This window comes from Choloepus didactylus, chromosome 5 (genome assembly GCF_015220235.1).
Source record: "Choloepus didactylus isolate mChoDid1 chromosome 5, mChoDid1.pri, whole genome shotgun sequence".
Lineage (NCBI taxonomy): Eukaryota > Metazoa > Chordata > Mammalia > Pilosa > Megalonychidae > Choloepus > Choloepus didactylus.
The window spans coordinates 51,810,890-51,828,141 of record NC_051311.1 but is presented as its reverse complement, the minus strand read 5'-3'; the positions used below and the strand labels follow the sequence as shown (position 1 = coordinate 51,828,141).

The 17,252-nt window shown below is 34.6% G+C and overlaps 1 protein-coding gene across 1 annotated transcript in view; it reads left to right on the top strand.

Annotated features, from left to right (window-relative positions):
- The window catches only part of TTC26 (tetratricopeptide repeat domain 26), a 112,692-nt gene that overhangs the window by 5,408 nt on the left and 90,032 nt on the right, over nt 1-17,252 (top strand). The window contains exons 4-5 of the mRNA XM_037836061.1: nt 773-887; nt 2,438-2,487. Coding sequence (XP_037691989.1) covers nt 773-887; nt 2,438-2,487 — 165 coding nt within the window. The remainder of the gene's footprint in view (nt 1-772; nt 888-2,437; nt 2,488-17,252) is intronic.

Here is a 17,252-nt window from a genome sequence, read left to right as displayed (position 1 = left end):
CCCCTTTTGGTCAAGAAGATGTTCTCCGTCCCATGATGCCAGGTCTACATTCCTCCCCGGGAGTCGTATTCCACGTTGCCAGGGAGATTCACTCCCCTGGGTGTCTGATCCCACATAGGGGGGAGGGCAGTGATTTCACCTTTCAAGTTGGCTTAGCTAGAGAGACAGGGCCACATCTGAGCAACAAAGAGGCATTCGGGAGGAGGCTCTTAGGCACAACCATAGGGAGGCCTAGCCTCTCCTTTGCAGCAACCGTCTTCCCAAGGGTAAAACCTGTGGTAGAGGGCTCAACCCATCAAACCACCAGTCCCCTATGTCTGTGGTCATGTTAGCAACCATGGAGGTGGGGTAGGCCAATACCCCTGCATTCTCCACAGGCTTCTCAAGGGGGCACTACATCTTTTTTTTCTTTGTTTTTTTTTTTTTTTTTTTTTTTTTTAACTTTCCCTTCTTTTTTAAATCAACTGTATTGTATGCCTTTTTAATTTATCAAAAATAAAATATTTTGGTTACTTTCATTTTTTGTGGTGTGTAAATGCATATCAGTGTTCGAAGGGGAAAAACAAGTGTAAGATTCTGTGAATGGCTCTGCATGGGTAGGTTGAGCTTTAACTTCAATATTTAACCTTTTCAGGAGCAGTTGAGGAGCATGTAGGATTCCCTAAATGTCAAGTTGTCCAATCTCACCAAGAAATCCTGTTCCATTATAGAAGAATGGCCCCATCAATTGCTTTACTGCCAAAACGAGATCACTGCTTAATTTATATTTCAGGAATATGAAAATGCAACAAAAGAGGAAAATTGCAATCCTGAAGTCTGGGTGAACCTAGCCTGTACCTATTTCTTTCTTGGGATGTATAAACAAGCTGAAGCAGCTGGATTTAAAGGTGAAATGGCCCTTTTAATATCTGATATTTTTCACTCATAGTTTAAGAGTTATTTTAGAGATTTTAAAATTTATTTCATTCCTTTTTTTTTGAGTGAAATGAAATTAAAAAGCCAAAAAATAGCTTCATTCTTCAAAGAATATTGGATTTGAACAACTTATGTTTTAAGAGAGAGTTAATATTCCTCTCAAGAAATTACAGCCATAACGGAGAAGGATGAGAGAGGAAAAAGGGCACGTTGTTTTTTTAAGTTCCGTTATGGTAGGATATTCATGCAGATGGTAGGAGTTGGATATAGTTGTTCAAGTTCTTATGGCTGTGGATTATATAGCCACTTTCCTTACTTCAGAGCAGGAAGCCCAGTAACTATGGCTCGAAGAAGCCAGGCTTCTTGTCATGACAGTCATCTCAGAAGAACTGTACTCAAGTTTTCAATAAAAATAGGGCAAAAGGGAAAACATGAGAGAAAAGATAAAGGATAATAAGAGTAAGAATGAAATTAAATTCAAGAAAATGCAGGGAAAGTGGGTATTTGTTAGGGAAGAATATATTCCAGCAGTGAATTCTTAGACAATTAACCTGATTATATATATATATATATATATATATCCGTGTTCTTTATATATATATATAAAGGTGTATATATAAAGGTATATATATAACAAGGTATCCATGTTCTTTATATATATATAAAGAATTCTGGCTCAAATCCATGGAGAATGTGAACTTGAAGCCTTCCTTAATTTGTATCCAAATTGTCTCATATGTGCTAGTTTAGTTATAAGGTCCTTTAAATTACTTACTTAATCTCATGTTTCTAGACTTTATTTCAGAAACATAGAAGGTGATATATCTATTGAGTTAGCTATCTTGCTTTCCATGTATTATTTTTTTTTCTTTTTAATATATTGAAGTATGACTTTTTACTGTAAAAGAGATAATAGGATGGAGTGTCCAGAATTAGGAAAATTTTCCAAGAGTAAAAAGGGAATCTGAAGCTTGAATGGTATTAATTTCTTTGCTTGGCTCACTGTTTCATTGTGGTAGATTATTATTCTAGCAGATCTATGTTAGAGAGACTGGACTAGTATTCAGGAAAATATGGCAGTATGACGGTGAGAAAGGAGATTTCAGAAGAAATTGACAAAGAATGCTGGGAAGAACAGTTAAATGAGACTGAATTCATACACATGTTGAGATGACCATAACTATCTATTACCTGTGTTTGGTTTAGCATTCGAACATCACAAAGGTGGGCTGCTACTATTACCATGTGTGTGTGGAGTATTGTTTTGTGGATCACAATAATAGGCAGAACGAGTGGTGGGGAAGAGCAGACTCTAAGAACATTTTTCTTCTGGTTCTTGATGCTGTTGCTGCTACTGCCTGTGGAAACCAGACTAAAACAATATATATTACAGCAGAGATATATCAGAATCATAAAGGTAAGGATTAGGGAAGAGTCATTGGAGTTTCATTTCATTCCTGCAAGGGACTAAGTGTCATAGACTATTGAATTCTTTGGTAAACAGTTTGGATTTTTCTTTCAGCTACAAAAAGCCGACTACAAAACCGCCTGCTCTTCCACTTGGCTCACAAGGTATCCATGTTCTCATTTCGTGCTTTTTGTTTTTAAAATACTTTTCTTTCTTTCTTGTTACCAACAATGGAGAAAAAGAACGAACTAGAAATTCTTGTTAATGGTAGTTCTAGAACAAGCAGAATATAGGCTGTAATTTTAGTATTTTCTTCCCCATTAATGATCTTTACCCTCTTAATTTATTTAGCCTTTATTTCTTCTTAAGTAGTGGTCATTTAAGGTTTATTTGAGTCAACTAACTGATAGTCTCATGAGAAACAGACTCAAAGACACCTTGTCCTGATTCCTAGAAATAAACATACACTTTTCAGAATTGTCTTATGTCAGTAATTTTGAACATCATCATAAAATGATTTTTTAAATAGTATTTTTTGAAATTGTTAAAGTTGTATGTGTTCATTCTATTAAAGAAAATATAAATAAGAGAGAAAAAAGAAAATAGCATCCACCATCTTCAAATTTAGCCAACTTTTAACCTTTTGGTATATTGTGTCTTCTTTTAGGATTATTAATTTTTATTGCATCTTTATTTTGTTTGTTTCTTTGTTTTACAGAATGGGACTCATGCTGAATATGTATTTTTGTATTCTGCTATTTTTCACTTACTTTTATACTATGAGCTTACTCCCGAGTTGCTAAATGGTCTTCAAAAACATGATTTTTAAATGGTTTCATAACCTTCTATCATAAACATGTGCCATAATTTATTTAACATTTCTTAGTTATTTGGCTTTCAGATTGTTTTACATTTTTAATTATAAAAATGCCATTCTTAGCATACTAGAAATGGAATTACTGAGTTAATGGTTATGAACAACTTGAAAGCTTTTCATTCATATTGCTACCTCGTTTAACAGAAAGTTAATCATCTACAGGCAGCATATGAAAATAATAATTTTTAGAGCAGCTTAAAATTTCACATCTACTTGTAGACTTGTGTCTTTCTCTTTTTAGTCTTGTCAATTGTTGCTTTACTTGTTTTTCAAATTCTGTTAGGTGCACACAAATTTAGAATTATGTCTTCCTAGTGGATTAAAACATTTATTGTTATGAAATGCACGTTTGTCACTAAAAATTCCTCTTAAAGTCTACTATGTCATATTTGTATAGCTACACCAGCACTCTTGGCTTAGGGTTTGCCTAGTCTATCTTTTTCCATGTTTTTAATTTCTATTTTTCTTATATTTAAAGTATCTTTCTTATAAATAGCATATAAATGAGTTTTACATTTTTCAAAATCCAGTTAAAATATCTTCATTTTTTGGAAACTCTAGTATTTAATTTACTTAATATAATGTAATTACTGATATGGTCAGCTTTGTAACTGCCATCTTACTATTTGTTTTTTATTTGTTCTAACTGGTCTATGTTCCCTTTTCTCTCCTTTCTTGTCTTCTTTTGTATTGATTGTTTTTATTATTCCATGTTTACTCTTCATTCACTTCTTAGTTATGCAAACTTTTAATATTATTTTAGCAGTTACTCTAGCATGGGTCTTTTATGTATTACAGTTTAATATTAGTTAGTACTTTTACCAGTGTTCACACCATAGGTCATTTTTTTTTGTCTGACAGTGTCTTCATTTGTCCTCTTTCTTAGCTAGGTACATAATTTTAGGTTGCCAATTATTTTCCCTTAATATTTTTTAGTCACTTTTTTAATTGTGCAATGTAACATGTATACATAGAAGTGATAACTTTCCAAGTGCAGTTTAACAAGTTGTTAGAGAGCAAATTTCAAAGAATGTTATGGGTTACAGTTCCACAGTTTCAGTTTTTTCCTTATTAATGACGTACAACATATATGCAAAAAGATAAAATCTTTCAAAGTATGATTTAACAAGTAGATATATAGGACATTTCCAAAAATATTACGAGTTACAGTACCATAGTTTCAGTTATTTCCTTATTGTGAAACCTAACATATATACAAAAAGGTATAGCTTTCAAATTACGATTTAACAAGTAGCTATAGGACAAATTTCCAAGGATGCTATGGGTTACAGTTCCACCACTTCAATTCTTTCCTTCTAGCTATTCTAATACCCTAGCAACTAAGAAGAAGAAAATTGTGTGGAGATTCAGTCTTCGTAATCCTTTGTTACATTCCATCTTGTCTGTTGCTACCCCTTCCTCTAGTTTAATCACTTTCCCGATCTTCAGGGATATCTAGTCAGTGACCACCCTAACTGTTCATGTTGAAAAGGGGTATTGATATTATGGGAAAAGGGGACACATCTGGTTGATGTTCTTAAAGAGGCTATTGCCTCTGGGTTTTGGGACTTAGCTGGCATAGGAGTTTTCTGGTGGATTTAAATTTCTGAAGAGATCATTTAAACTCATTTACTCCCTCCGATCTTTTGTGCAGATTTGAAATGTATTTTAATTAATTTTCTCTATGTTTCTAATTCCACAAGACATTACTATTGCTGTTTTTTGAAGTCAATAATGCATTTATATTTAACTACATTTATTCTTTCCATTGCTCTTCATTTCTTCCTGCATCTTTGTGCTTCCACCTGAAATCATTTTACTTCTATTTGAAGAACTTCTTTTAATATTTCTTTTGCTATAAGTCTGCTTGCGATGGATTATCTCAGTTTTTGATGAAAAATCTCTATTTCACCATTTTTAAGGATTTTTTTTCTGGATATAAAATTCTGTATAGATAGATGGGTGTTTTCCTTTACTTCTATGAAGTTACTTATTGCTTTTTGGTTTCCATTGTTTCTGCTGAAAAATGAGTTGTCAGTCTTGTTGCTTCTTTGGAGGTATTTTTTTTCTATGTTTGAGATTTCTTCATTGCCTTTGATTTTTAGCATGTTTATTATGATGTGCCTAGGTTTGGTTTTCTTTGCATCTTAACCACATGGGTTTCATAGTGCTTTGGTATCTTTTCTCAGTTTGGGAAAATCCTTGGCCATTATCTTTTCAAATTTTCTCTGTACTACATTCTCCTTTTTCCTCCTCAAACCTTAATTATATGTGTGTAATATGTCTTTTCATTATGTCACCCATGTCTCTAAGTACTCTTTTCCATATTTTCTGTATATTTTCAGCAGCAATTTCTTCCAGTTTACTAATCCTCTCTCCCCATCTGTATCTAATCTATGAAACCCATCCTCTTAGTTCTTAATTGCAGTTATTTTATTTTCAGTTCTATTTTTGCTTTTTTAAAAAATTTCTAATTCTTTGTTAAAATTCCCCAATTTTTAATTTAATTTCTTAAACATATTGAATAATGGGTATTTTAAAGCCCCTGTCTAATAATTCCAATAACTACATCTCCTAAGAGATTGTTTCTGTAGTCTGTTTCTTTTCTTATTTTTTGATCAGATACTCTTGTCTCCTGGTATGCTTGGCCATATTGAATGCTAACTATTGTGTGTGAAAATATATACAGATAATTTGAGAGATGATATTATCTCTTCCAGAGAGGATTTACTTTCTTCTGTCAGGCACTTCTTCTGAGACAAATAACCTTATTCCTGCCAGGGATTGCACTAATTTAAAGTTGGTCTTTAGTCTTTCTGAGGCCTGGTCTATTTTCTTTTCACCTCTGCTGCTAAGGTAGCTTTTCAACCAAACCAGATGAAAATCTACTGGGCCCTGAACACTAATTTTTGTCCATTAAGCCCATATGACTTCTTGAAACTCTGCTTCATTTTTGGTATCTCAGTTGCCAGTTGAGAATTGGCAGATGCCTGGAGGAAAAAAGTGATGCTAAATATCAGGCTCACCTCTCTGCACTTGTCTTTTCTTTTGGAACATGGCATCTCAAGTCCTCACTGCCTTGGTTGCTCTCTAATGGCTTCACACAGATTTTTCAATATTTTTCAAGCTTTTTTAGTTCTTGATGGGCGAACTTGTAACAAGCTACTCTACTATTAGAAGTGGAAGTCTTTGATTCAATTTTAAGAAAAATATTTTATTGTGTTTTTTTCGCTGATTACAAAAATAAATATGTTTATTACAGAACTTTTAGAAAATAGAGAAAAATCAGAAGGAAAAAAATTGATTTCATGTAAATTTGCCACTTAGAGATAACTACTATATTATTTAGCTCTTTTCCAGTCTTTTAAAAATGCATTTCTCATTTTACAAAATTGGGATCATAGTATATATTCTGCTTTATAACAAGGTTTTAAACTTAAAAATATATGAACGTTTTCCCACATCACTAGATATTCTATAGACGAGAATGTAAATGAGTTCATGGATAGAGAATGGACAGCAGATATGTTTTCAAAATAGTATTCCAAATTTTAAACATTTAAATAATAGGGAATGTCACAAACATTTGGATTTCTGGTTTCTCTTAAAAAATTAGAAAATTTAAATATTCTGAAGTCACATGTCTACAAGCAACAGTTGTTTGAAACTAAGCTTAGGGTGCCACCTCTGAATGGACTAGTTTTTCTCCATTTTTCCCTAGTCCTATGTTGTCTGTAGAATTTTAATTTGGAACCTCACATCTATGCCTTGAATTTTAATGTCTTTATAGTGTCCCGCTACTAAATATGCCATAAGTTACCAAATCATGTTCCTATTCTTGGTCAACTGAATTGTTTCCAGTTTTTTATGTCCAGTGAAATAGTGATATTTAGAACCTCTGTTTTCATGATGTTTATTTTTCAGTTAACCAAAGTAAAAGTAGATAATAAAAAGTTAGACTCAATAGAAACCTTTCCAAGCTAGACTTTGGAATATAGTAGCTGCATCCATTTACCTACCACATCAAGACAAGATTTAAATACTTCATGAAAATTACTTATAATATATCAATGATCAAACTAGAAGTCAGCTTCAGAGTTTATTTTTTTTTGAAAACAGCTTATTTTTAAAAATTTTAAAGCTCAGAAGTCAATCTCTATACTATAAATGAGGAATCTACATACTAAAGATCACTATCAAAAAGAATATGTCTGTTCTATCCCATGTGTAACTAGTACCCACTTAACAAAATAAGTGTACAAGGTTGGAATGGAATTTTGACAACCTGAAACAACAATGTATAGAAACTGAAGCGTGAATTAAAAAGTATAGAAGAGAAAATTGAAAACTGTAGTCACTAAGTCACATTACATTAAAAAAATTTTTATTAGAGAAGTTGTGGATTTAGAAAACAATCATGCATAAAATACAGAATTCCCATATACTATCCCACCACCACCATCTTGAATTGATGCAGAACATTTGTTACAATTGGTGATCGCACATTTTTATAATCGTACTATTAACAAAATCCATATCTACAATAGGGTTCACTCTGTGTAGTGCAGTTCCATGAATTTTTTTTTGCTCTTTTTTTAGCCATTTTTTATTTACGGTTTGTATTCAATGCAAATCAATCCTATTACATGATAAGTTACTATGAATCAAAGCATAAATACACAAACACAATATAGAATCCAAAGTAGATGGATAGCATTCAAATATAGAGCAAGAGGGAGTGTTCATTCACATACACAGTAGCTTGTTGGAGTTGGTTGTTCCCATGTACGTTTCTAAAGAGGGGGAAAAGATGACTGGCTATGAAGACTACTGTGGCCATATTAGATACTGGAACATCAGAGCATCAGTGTGTGACCATGTGAACAAAAAACTTCATAGGGTATCTATTTTTTTAATTAAATTCAGTTTTACTGAGATGTATTCATTCACATACCATACAATCATCTATGGTGTACAATCAACTTGTCATAGTACCATCATATAGTTAAGGGTATGTATTTTTATAAAGGTTTCTGTGCATTGAGGCCATTGTAAAAGATTTACTTTCTGGAATCAAGCCAACTTTAGGCTTAGGACCAAGTTCTAACTAGCTAAAAAATATTAACTGATACAGAAAGTGTTCCAAATGTGGCTATCCTGATTCATAAAATTTAAAAAAAAGTATTTACAGGAAAAGTATTGAAGTTTTTGCAAATTTAATGCAAGATAGGTTCCATTCCTCACTTCTCAAATACTGGATTTATGTTATTTTTGGCTCCTTCACATTTGCCTTTTAAATTTCAAGACTTGTCAATTTTACTTTCAAGACCGATCACTTATTAAATTGTAAAAAGTATTCAACATATGCAGAAACAAAAAAGCAGCGTTTTGACATTGGTTGAGGTCAGTGCACTTCTACTCTTTGGAATCAGTTCAGCTAAATGAATCTGGTGCTGTTGGTGGATGGGAATGTGATGGGAAATGCCTCCCATATAATTTTAGAAGTGTATAAGCAAGATTTATTCATTCCAACACATCATTGCACTGGCACATGTCAATTACTACATAAAAAGTCAAATATAATGTCAAATCCAAAGCCTCAGAAATAAGAGTTCAGTTCCCAACAGAACAGTGATAGCTTAACAATGTAAAACTTTTATCCAGAGTTTATCAGCATTAAATTAGTATTGGTGAAATAGTACATGTGGAATTTACAGTAACACCTGGAGGTTCCTTCTAATGTACACATGAATAGAATCATGGAAGCTTTTGTGTTGCCTAATCATTTCATGGCCCTATATATTTAATGTACCAAATGAAAACTGAATCTCCATTCCACACCCCATTGCTTCTCTCTAGATAAGAGAAAATCTATTTGTTTTTCAAGGTACGCTTTTAAGGGTCCATATTTCTTGTCACATTTAAGGAAATCCTCTCTTCATTTTGGATGTTGTCTGTCTGCATCTTCTACATAAAACTCCAGAATATTTAATATTGGCATTCATCATCTAGTCAAATCCTTCACGTGTTCTTCAAACCAGTTAAAATTGGGATTCTTAACATTTTCTGCATCAATAAGGTGTGGAACCAACAGATTCAATGAAGAACTGTTTTTTCCTTGTCACACTGGACTTTAGATGCCATTTGGGTTGGGTTCAGAAGATGGGAAGACTCTTGACCTGAGTCTCTTAGCAGTAAAGTTGTAAAAGGGAGAGTGAGATCACTAGGAGGCTGGCTATAGACTGCAGGGCACTGCCACCTCCTGGGGTGGTGGCATTAGCTGGACTTGGGGCAACCAAGGTGTTCTGGGAGGAGTTACTTGAAAGCGTTATGGCAGTTGTTTGATTTGAATAGATCTGCATGGGTAAGAGCAGTGCCAGAAGCAGCAGCCCCAGTCCGATCCTGGCCACTATCGCTTTGCCCATGTCCACTCCGTCGGCACACTGAGAGTCTTGCTGGATGCTGGGTGCATGGACAACCACTGGCTAGGAGCGGGCACAGGCAAGGTGGGCAGTTCCATGGATTTTTTAAAAAAATTTTATTCCATTACCATATATACCCTTTTAATCATATTCAGATATATATTTCAGTGCTGTTAATTGCGTTCGCAATGTTGTGCTACCATTGCCACCATCCATTACCAAAACATTTCCATTATTCCAACTAGGAACCCTGTATATCGAAAGCCTTCACTTCCCATTCCTTACCCCCCACCCTGACCCATTCCCTGGCAACCTGTATTCTAAATTCTGACTCTATGAGTTTGCTTATTCTAATTGTTTTCAAAACAGTGAGATCATACAATTTTGTCCTTTTGTGTCTAGCTTATTTCACTCAACATGATGTCTTCAAGGTTTATCCATGTTGTTGCATGTATCAGGACTTCATTCCTTTTTATGACTGAATAATATTCCATTGTGTGTGTGTGTGTATATGTATATATATGTATTAATGTGTATATGTGTGTGTATATATATATATATACACACACACATATACATATATATATATATACATATATATATATATATGTATATGTATATATATACCACATTTTATCCATTCATCAGCTGAGGGACACTTGGGTTGCTTCCATCTTTTCCATCTTTTGACAATTGTGAATAAAGCCACCATGCAAATGTCTATTCGAGTCCCTGCTTTCAGTTCTTTTGGGTATATACCTAGTAGTGGGATAGCCAGATCATTTGGTAGTTCTATACTTAGCTTTGTGAGGAACCGCCAAACTGTCTTCCATAGCAACTGCACCATTTTGCTTTGCCACCAGCAATGCATGAGTGTTCCTATTTCTCTGCATCCTCTCCAACACTTGTTATTTTCTGTTTTTTTTTTTTTCCTTTAATAGCAGTTGTTCTAATGGGTGTCAAATGGTATCTCATTGTGGTTTTGATTTGCATTTCCCTGATAGCTAATGACCTTGAGTATTTTTTCATGTACTTTCTGGACATTTGTATATCTTCTTTAGGGAGATGTCTGTTCAAGTGTTTTGTTGGTTTTTTAATTGAGTTGTTTGTCTTTTTGTTAAGTTGAAGGATTTCTTTATATATTCTAGATATTAAACCTTTATCAAATATGTGGTTTCCAAATAATTTCTACCATTTTATAGGTTGTCATTTTACTTTCATGATAAAGTCCTTTGAGGAACAGTAGTTTTTAATTTTGATGAGGACCTGTTTAATTTTTTTTGTTGTTTGTGCTTTGAGTGTAAAGTCTGAGAAATCATTGCCCAACACAAGGTCCTGAAGATGCTTCCCAAAGTTTTCTTCTAGGAGTTTGATAGTTCTGGTTCTTATATTAAGGTTTTATATTAAGGTTCTTGACCCAGTTTGATTTGATTTTTGTATATGATGTGAGGTAAGGGGTCCTCCTTTTTTTGTTTTGTTTTGTTTTGTTTACAAATGGAGATCCAGTTTCCTAGTACCAATTGTTGAAGAGTCTATTCTTACCCAATTGAGTGATCTTTGCCACATTGTTAAAAATCAGTTGGCCGAGGAATTTCTAAGAAATATTTCTGCTCACCGAGAGCCTTGTGCTGGAAACATGAGGAAGTCCCATACCGGGCACTATACTCCCACTACTTCTAAGAGAAGGGAGGCTCTCCACAAAGCAGCAGTAGGTGATTACAATTTTGAGAAGCACAGCTTGATGCCTAAAAAGGAAAAGACCTGGAAGAAGGGAGTATTTGACCACAAGAGAGCAAAGCATCCTAGGAGGGTGAGGCAACGTCGAGTCAGCAAGCCCCTCCTGGAGACACTGTGGATCCATTTCAGACACACCAGAAATGTTGATGCCCGGCAGGTACAAATGCTGGCACAATGCCTGGACCTGTCACCCAGTCAGGTCAAAAACTGGTTCCAAAGAAAGAGTTTCCTGTATAAAAAATGTTTCCACAGACAGCAGAGATCAGCCGGATATGTACTGGACCTACAACCACAGCAACAGCAATACCAGCTAAAGTTCCTGCCTGGAACAAAAGCCCCGAGTTTCACATTCCGTGAGACAGATCAGAAACAGAGTCTGTGGAAGGCTGTTACTAAGATCTTTCTCTGCATAAAAGACTTGCTAATTAACGTCTCCAGGTACAAGTCATTAGAACTTGCTCCGGTGTCTTCAGTCATCAACTCTATTTTTTCTTACGTCAATTCTGATTATATGTATTTATCAGCTCACCTAAAAACAAAAACAAACAAAAATTTCCCGCTTTGAATTCCCATCTCCCAATTGTTCTCCATCCTTTTCAAAGTCAAATTTCTTGAAAAAGTAATCTCCTTTCCCTATTACTTTTTCTTTTCTAAAAAAATTATTTTATTTTACTTTTTTACATTTTCCACTGTGAAATGTAACATATATACAGAACAGTGACAATTTTCAAAGTACAATCTAACAAGTAGCTAGAGAGCAAATTTCAAAGAATGTTATGGGTTACAGTTCCACAATTTTAGTTTATTTCCTTATTTTGAAATATATATACAGAAAGGTGGTAACTTTCAAAGTACAATTTAACTAGTTATATAGGTAACTTCAAGGGATGTTATGGGTTACAGTTCCATATTTTTAGTTATCTCCTTATTGTAAAATATACAGAATAGTGATAACTTTCAAAGTACCATTTAACTATAGAGCAGATTTTAAAGAATGTTATGGGTTACAGTTCCACCTTTTCAGTTATTTTCTTCTAGCTATTCCAATACTCTAGCATCTAAAAAAGTGTTAATATAAAGATTCAGTATTCATAATCCTTTGTTAAATCCTATCTTGCCCGTTGCTACCCCTTCCTCTCATTTAATCACTTCCTCAACCTTCGGGGATATCCAGGCAGTGCCCACACTAATGTTCATATTGAAACGGGATGTCAACATTATGGGGCAGGGGGCTGCATCTAGTTGATGTTCTTGAAGAGGCTGTTGCCTCTGGGTTTTGAGACATCTCTGGTATAGGAACACTCTGGAGGATTAATGTTTCTGAAAAACTTAGTGAAACTTTTACAGAGTTTCGTATAGGGACCTGGGTATTTTGTTGGTTAGGGCTTGGCATAGTGTGGCCTTTTGGGATATCTAGCTGGAGCTACTGCTACTTTCACATTTCTAATTCACACTACTCAAAAAACTGTCAGTCACCAGTGAAAAGACTTTACTATGAGATGTTACTTTTTGTGGAAAAATGTCTTTGTAAACTAGGACTGGGAATAGTCCAAGGTTGACTTTGTTTTAATATCATAACTTGGCAAAATCAGAAGTTTTCCATTTTTTGGTATCTGCCCTTCCTGCATATCTGATCTTGACTCTAGGTTTGCAGTGTTTTGAGAACTTATTAATCTGTTAAATAATTTTTAAAACAGTCATCTATTCATTAATCACAGGTTATGTATTCTTCCTTACAATTTCGACATATTAATACTTTTATAATAAAATCACTGACATACTGCTAAAAAAAAAAAAAAAAAATCAGTTGGCCATAATGTGAGGGTTTATTTCTGAGCTCTCAGTTCTATTCCATGAGTCTATATGATTATCCTTGTCATAGAGACTCATGGATAGTCTATATGACTATCCAGTACCATGCTGTTTTGATTATTGTGGCTCTGTAGTAAGTTTTAAGATCAGGAAATGTGAGTCCTCCAAATTCGTTACTCTTTTTCAAGATGGTTATGACTATTAGGAGCCTGTAACCCTTCCATATGAATTTGATGATTGGGTTTTTCATTTCTGCAAACTGGAATTTTGATTGAGATTGTATTAAATCTATAAATTTCTTTGAGTAATATTGACATCTTAACAATATTTAGTCTTCTAATCCATGAACATGGAATATCCTTCCATTTATTTAATTTTTCTTTAACTTTTTTCAGCAATGTTTTATAGTTTTCTGTGTACAAGTCCTTTACTATCCTTGGTTAAATTTATTCCCAGTTATTTGATTCTTTTAGTCCCTATTGTGAATGGAATTTTTTCTTAACTTCTTCCCATTGTTCATTGCTTGTGTATAGAAACAGTACTGATTTTTGTATGTTGATCTTGTATCCCGCCACTTTGTTGAATTCATTTATTAGCTCTAGGAGCTTTGTTGTGGCTTTTTTCGGGATTTTCTTTATATAGGATCATATCTGCAAAAAGGGAAAGTTTTACTTCTTCCTTTCCAGTTTGGATGCCTTTTATTTTTCCTGCCTAATTGCTGTGGTGAGAATTTCCAGTACAATGTTGAATAAGAGTGGTGACAGTGGGCATCTTTGTCTTGTTCCTGATGTCAGAGGGAAAGCTTTCCGTCTTTCACCATTGAGTAGTATGCTAGCTGTGGGCTTTTCAGATACGCCCTTTGTCAAGTTGAGGAAGTTTCTTTATATTCTTAGTGTTCTAAGAGTTTTTATCAAGAAAGGGTGCTGTATTTTTTCAGATACCTTTTCTGCATCTTTGAGATGATCATGTGTGCTTTTTCCTTCAGTCTGTTAATGTGGTGTATTACATTAATTAATTTTCTTTTTTTGAACCAGAGGTAAATCCCACTTGATCATAGTATATAGTTCTTTTAATATGTTGTTGGATTTGGTTTGCTAGTATTTTGTCGAGGATTTTTGCAGCTATATTCGTAAGAGATAGTGTCCTATGGTTTTCTTTTGTTATCTTTGTCTGGCTTTGGTACGAGGGTGATTTGGCCTCACAGAATGAGGTAGGGAGGGTTTCCTCCTCTTCAGTTTTTTTGGAAGAGTTTGAGCAGAATTGAAGTTAAGTTTTCTTGGAATATTTAGTAGAATTCCATGTGAAACCATCTGGTCCTGGGCTTTTCTCTTTTGGGAGATTTTTGATTACTGATTCAATCTCTTTACTAGTAATTGGTTTAAGATCTGTTTCTTCTTGAGTCAATGTAGGTACTTTGTGTGTTTCTAAGAATTTGTTCATTTCATCTAGGTTATCTAATTTATTGCCATACAGTTGTTTAAAGTATCCTCTTATAGTCCTTTTTATTTTAACAGAATTGGTGGTAATGTCTTCCTTTTAATTTCTGATTTCATAATTTGTATCCTCTTTGTTTCTTTGTCAGTCTAGCTAAGATTTTGTTGATCTTTTCCAAGAACCAACTTTTGATTTTGTTGATTCTCTCTCTAGATTTTTTGTTTTCTATTTCATTTATCCATGCTATGATCTTTGTTATTTCCTTCCTTCTGCTTACTTTGGGTTTAGTTTGTCTTCTTTTTCTAGGTTTTCCAGTTTTAAGGTTGCAGCTCTGATTTGAAGTCTTTCTTCATTTTTTAACATGAACAGTTGGAGCTATAAATTTCACTCTCAGCACTGCCTTTACTGCATCACATAAGTTTTGATAGGTTGTATTTTCATTTTCATTAGCCTCAAGATATTTCCTAATTTTGCTTGTGATTTCCTCTACCCATTGGTTGTTTAAGAGTGTGTTGTTTAATTTCCTCATATTTTTGAATTTTCCATTTCTCCCTGTTACTGATTTCTAGCTTCATTCTGTTGGTTCATAGAATGTACATTGTATGATTTCAATATTGTATAATTTATTGAGACTTGTTTTGTCACACAACACATGGTCTATCCTGGAGAATGAGCTGTGTATACTTCAAAAGAACGTGTATTCTGTTTTTGTTAGGTGAAGTGTTCTAGACACGTCTGTTAGATCTAGTTGGTTTAGTTTATCATTCAAGTCCTGTACTTCCTTACTGATCTTCTGACTAGATATTCTATCCATTGTTGAGAGTGGTGTGTTAAAGTCCCCTGCTTAATATAGAACCATCAGTTTCTCCCTTCAATTCTGTCAGTATTTGATTCATGTATTTTGGGTCTCTGCTGCTAGGTACATATATATTTACATGGTTTCATCTTCCTGTTGAATTATCCCCTTTGTCAGTATATAATGACCATCTTTTCTCCTCATGACTGTTTTTGACTTAATGTCTATTTTATCTGATACTAGTGTAGCCACCCCAGCTCTCTTTTGGTTACTACTTGCATGGTATATATTTTTTCCATCCTTTTACCCTCAACCTACTTATATCTTTGACTCTAAGGTGAGTCTCTTGCAGACAGCATAAAACTAGGTCATGCTTTTTTTTAATCCATCCTTACAATCTCTCTGCCTTTTGACTGGAACATTTAATCCATTTATATTAAAAGTCACTATTGATAGTACAGGACTTTCTTCTGCCATTTTCCTATTTAGCCTTTGTAAGTCTTATACCTTGATTGTCCCTCATGTCTGTTAATGCCTACTTTTATATTTATTTGCTTTTTTGTGTTCTACTATGTTGACTGCCTTCTCACTTCTATCTGGATATATTTTTCATCTGTTTTCCATGTGGTTACCATGGGGTTAAAATTTAACATCCTGTTCTAGTTTGCTAATGCTGCCTGAATGCAAAACACCAGAAGTGGATTGGCTTTTATAAATGGGGTTTATTTGGTTACACAGTTACAGTCTTAAGGCCACAAAGTTTCCAAGGTAAATACATCAACAATCAGATACCTTCTCTGGAGGATGGGCAATGGCGTCCGGAAAAACTCTGTTAGCTGGGAAGGCACGTGGCTGGCATCTTCTCCAAGTTCTGGTTTCAAAATGGCTTTCTTCCAGGATGTTCCTCTCTAGCCCTCAGCTTCTCTTCAAAATGTCAATCTCAGTTGCTCTTGGGGTGTTTGTCCTCTCTTAGCTTCTCCAGAGCAAGAGTCTGCTTTCAGCGGCTGTCTTCATACTGTCTCTCATCTGCAGCTACTCTTTCAGCTCTCTGTGCATTCTTCGAAGTGTCCCTCTTGGCTGTGGCAAAGCTTCCTCCTTCTGTCTGAGCTTATATAGTGCTCCAGTAAACTAATCAAGGCCCACGCTGAATGGATGGGGCCACACTTCCGTGGAAACTATCCAAGCAGAGTCTTCACTCATAGTTGTGTGGGGCACATCTCCATGGAAACACTCAAAGAATTACAATCTAATCAACAGCAATACACCTGCCCACACAAGATTATGTCAAAGATAATGGCGTTTTGGGGGACATAATACATTCAAACTGGTACACATCCTAAATATGTAACAATCATATTTAATTTAATACCAATTTAACTTCAATGGCATGCACATATACTTTTCCTAAATCGCCCTCTTCCCCCCCCCAATTTTTTTTGTACTTGTTACCGCTCTTTGTCCTTGATGTCCAAAAACCTAGGTTATCATTACTTTTTATGCATTTACATTTTAGCATCACAATTTTTCTGCCCCTTCGTCCCACTCTTCCCTGGATGCTTTACAGTGTTCTTTGGGCCTCTAGAGTATCAAAATAATTGTTTAAAACAGCTCCTGCCTGTTTAATAGTTGTTTGGGTGGGAGGACAGAGTCTTGGCGCTCCCTACTCCACCATCTTCCCTGGAATTCCCCACATTACATTTTGTTTCCACGTTGTCCACTAAGGAAAAAGAGATAAAAAAGAACATAAACATTGTGTAAAGGGTAAAAGTAAGGAGACATATTAAAAAGAAAGGGGAGGAAATATTAAGAAAGAAATAGAACAGGAAAAGAAGATAAGAAGGGGGGATGGTC